This window comes from Diachasma alloeum, unplaced genomic scaffold (assembly GCF_001412515.2).
Source record: "Diachasma alloeum isolate Michigan unplaced genomic scaffold, Dall2.0 Dall_scaffold_00965, whole genome shotgun sequence".
NCBI classification, from domain to species: domain Eukaryota; kingdom Metazoa; phylum Arthropoda; class Insecta; order Hymenoptera; family Braconidae; genus Diachasma; species Diachasma alloeum.
Window position 1 is genome coordinate 176300 of NW_021681082.1, and position 2030 is coordinate 178329.

At 38.7% G+C, this 2030-nt stretch overlaps 1 protein-coding gene across 1 annotated transcript; it reads right to left on the reverse strand.

Moving 5' to 3' along the window:
- Window positions 1-494: 494 nt before the first annotated feature.
- LOC107045506 lies at window positions 495-1739 on the reverse strand. The gene has a single exon (XM_015267809.1). The coding sequence runs from the start codon at window positions 1737-1739 to the stop codon at window positions 495-497; it is 1245 nt and encodes a 414-aa protein (XP_015123295.1).
- Window positions 1740-2030: the final 291 nt, after the last annotated feature.

The window sequence follows — 2030 nt, forward strand, 5'->3', positions numbered from 1 at the left end:
CCATCAAAGCAAATTTTGAACATTTGCAATCCGCCATTCTCCTAGGTTCTCCTAGGTTAGGAACTCCTAGGTTTGGAGTATGATATATTCTTTGTTTCTCATGGCCACCAACCTGCTGATTTAATCTGAACGATGGAACCTGTGAGGGATAGCTCTGCGGATCAACAAGGGAAGAAAACTAAGAGAATTAGTTTTCAATTACAACCACGAGTTCATTTGATGTTGTATTGGGAGTATGCGTATCGTTCTGCTCGTCGAGGTCCATGGGAAGAGTTCGCTCGAGATCATGGGCGTTTCAAACGTCGAATAAACATAGTTCCACATAGTTCTAAGTCATTTTCAATATTATTATTATTACTCTTATTATTATGATGTTGATGGGAAGAAGGTGTGTGTAGAATAATGAGACCATGAATTTTTTTTTTAATAAAAAAATATATATATTCATTTTTTAATATACATGATTATCTTGTTTTATTCATTACATCCTACATTTACACTAGTTTCTTAACTCCTCCACTGATGGGATTGTATTCAACAATTCGATCATGAAGGATGAGATAGTACGCTGATGTATTGGGTGCGAAAGGAAAAGAAGATTCAAATTCCAGACGAATATCAACTGGACCAGTTTTCAAATACTCATTCTGCTTGGAACAATCGATTACAATCAATGGAGCATCGGTTAGAAATTTCTCTCTATTCAATAACGGCTCAGCTTCCTTTCCGTAGTAAGACTCTTGAAAGTTCACGTACATGTTGTATAGCGTTGAATACTGATTGATGGCGATATCCAAATTCAAATTGCCATATGGATAGCTCTCTGAGTTGAGGAAAAGCTTCACATCTCGGATACTGCAATGATCGAAGTGGCTCGCATTGGCTGTCTGGATGTTTTTACGATTCGTTTGGAATCCAAGAATAACGTATCTTGGTTTCTCCAATTGAGATGATGTCTTCACGACCCAAACATGCTTCGAGGTTGCTGGGAGAAGAGGATACTCATACAATTCCCATGTACGAAAGCCCATTGTAATGGGTGTGTCTTTTGCGATGAAATTGAGCAGCTTCACCTTGCGCTCGTCCGACACTTTAACATAGGGGATCAACCACTCAATCTTTTGAAGGTTAATCTTCCATTTCTCCTCAGGGTTTTGTTGATTGACAGCCCTCTGAAGTACTGCACAGATGTCTGTTTTCGATCTCGTAATAATGAGTTCATGCTTTGCGTTCACAACAATCTTCTGATAATCTTCAGCAAAGCCAAGTAGAAGACTTAATGGTATAGAGATGTCGAAATATCCTGCATTATCAGTGATTGTCTCATTACTATCCATACTATCATTCTTCAACCAACCAGCATTCTCCATCAAAAACCACTGGTTAGGACTCTGAGAAACATAATTTTTCATGAGACTTGTTAAACCCACATTTTTCACCCGATTAATCTCCACTCCATTGAGCTCATATCGCACTTCCTCAAACAAATAACAGATAGCGTTACTCACGAGTCTTGTTCTCTCGGTTGGCGTTGTTCCATTATCTTTGGTTAATCGACCATAAATATGCAGATGACTCTTACTGGGCAATAAACATAAATCTTGATGTTGTACAGTAATTGAAATTACATCATTATTACCATAGCTTGATGAGGCGAAGGGTTGATGAGTATGCATCTCATAGTGAGAAACTGACTCATCGAATACGATAGATTTTTGAATCTTCAAGATGTCCTCCATAATATATTATTGATGATTGGATTCACACTCGAGGTCTCAAGTTTAAACTCTTGAGGAATTGAATACTCTCACGTGTTAACGGTTTGATGGGTCTTTGACGACTGCTAGTCCTCTGGGGGGATGACTCCCTTTTATAACTCTTCCCAACCTTCGTTTGGAAAACGATACCCATTAGGTACGTTTAATGTGAAGTCTTATTGTGATTAATTGCTCCTTGGAAGTTCAACAAGTCACCGTCCTGATCTACCAATCTCAGCTGGAGATGATCTATTGCTTGGACCACGATGGGAA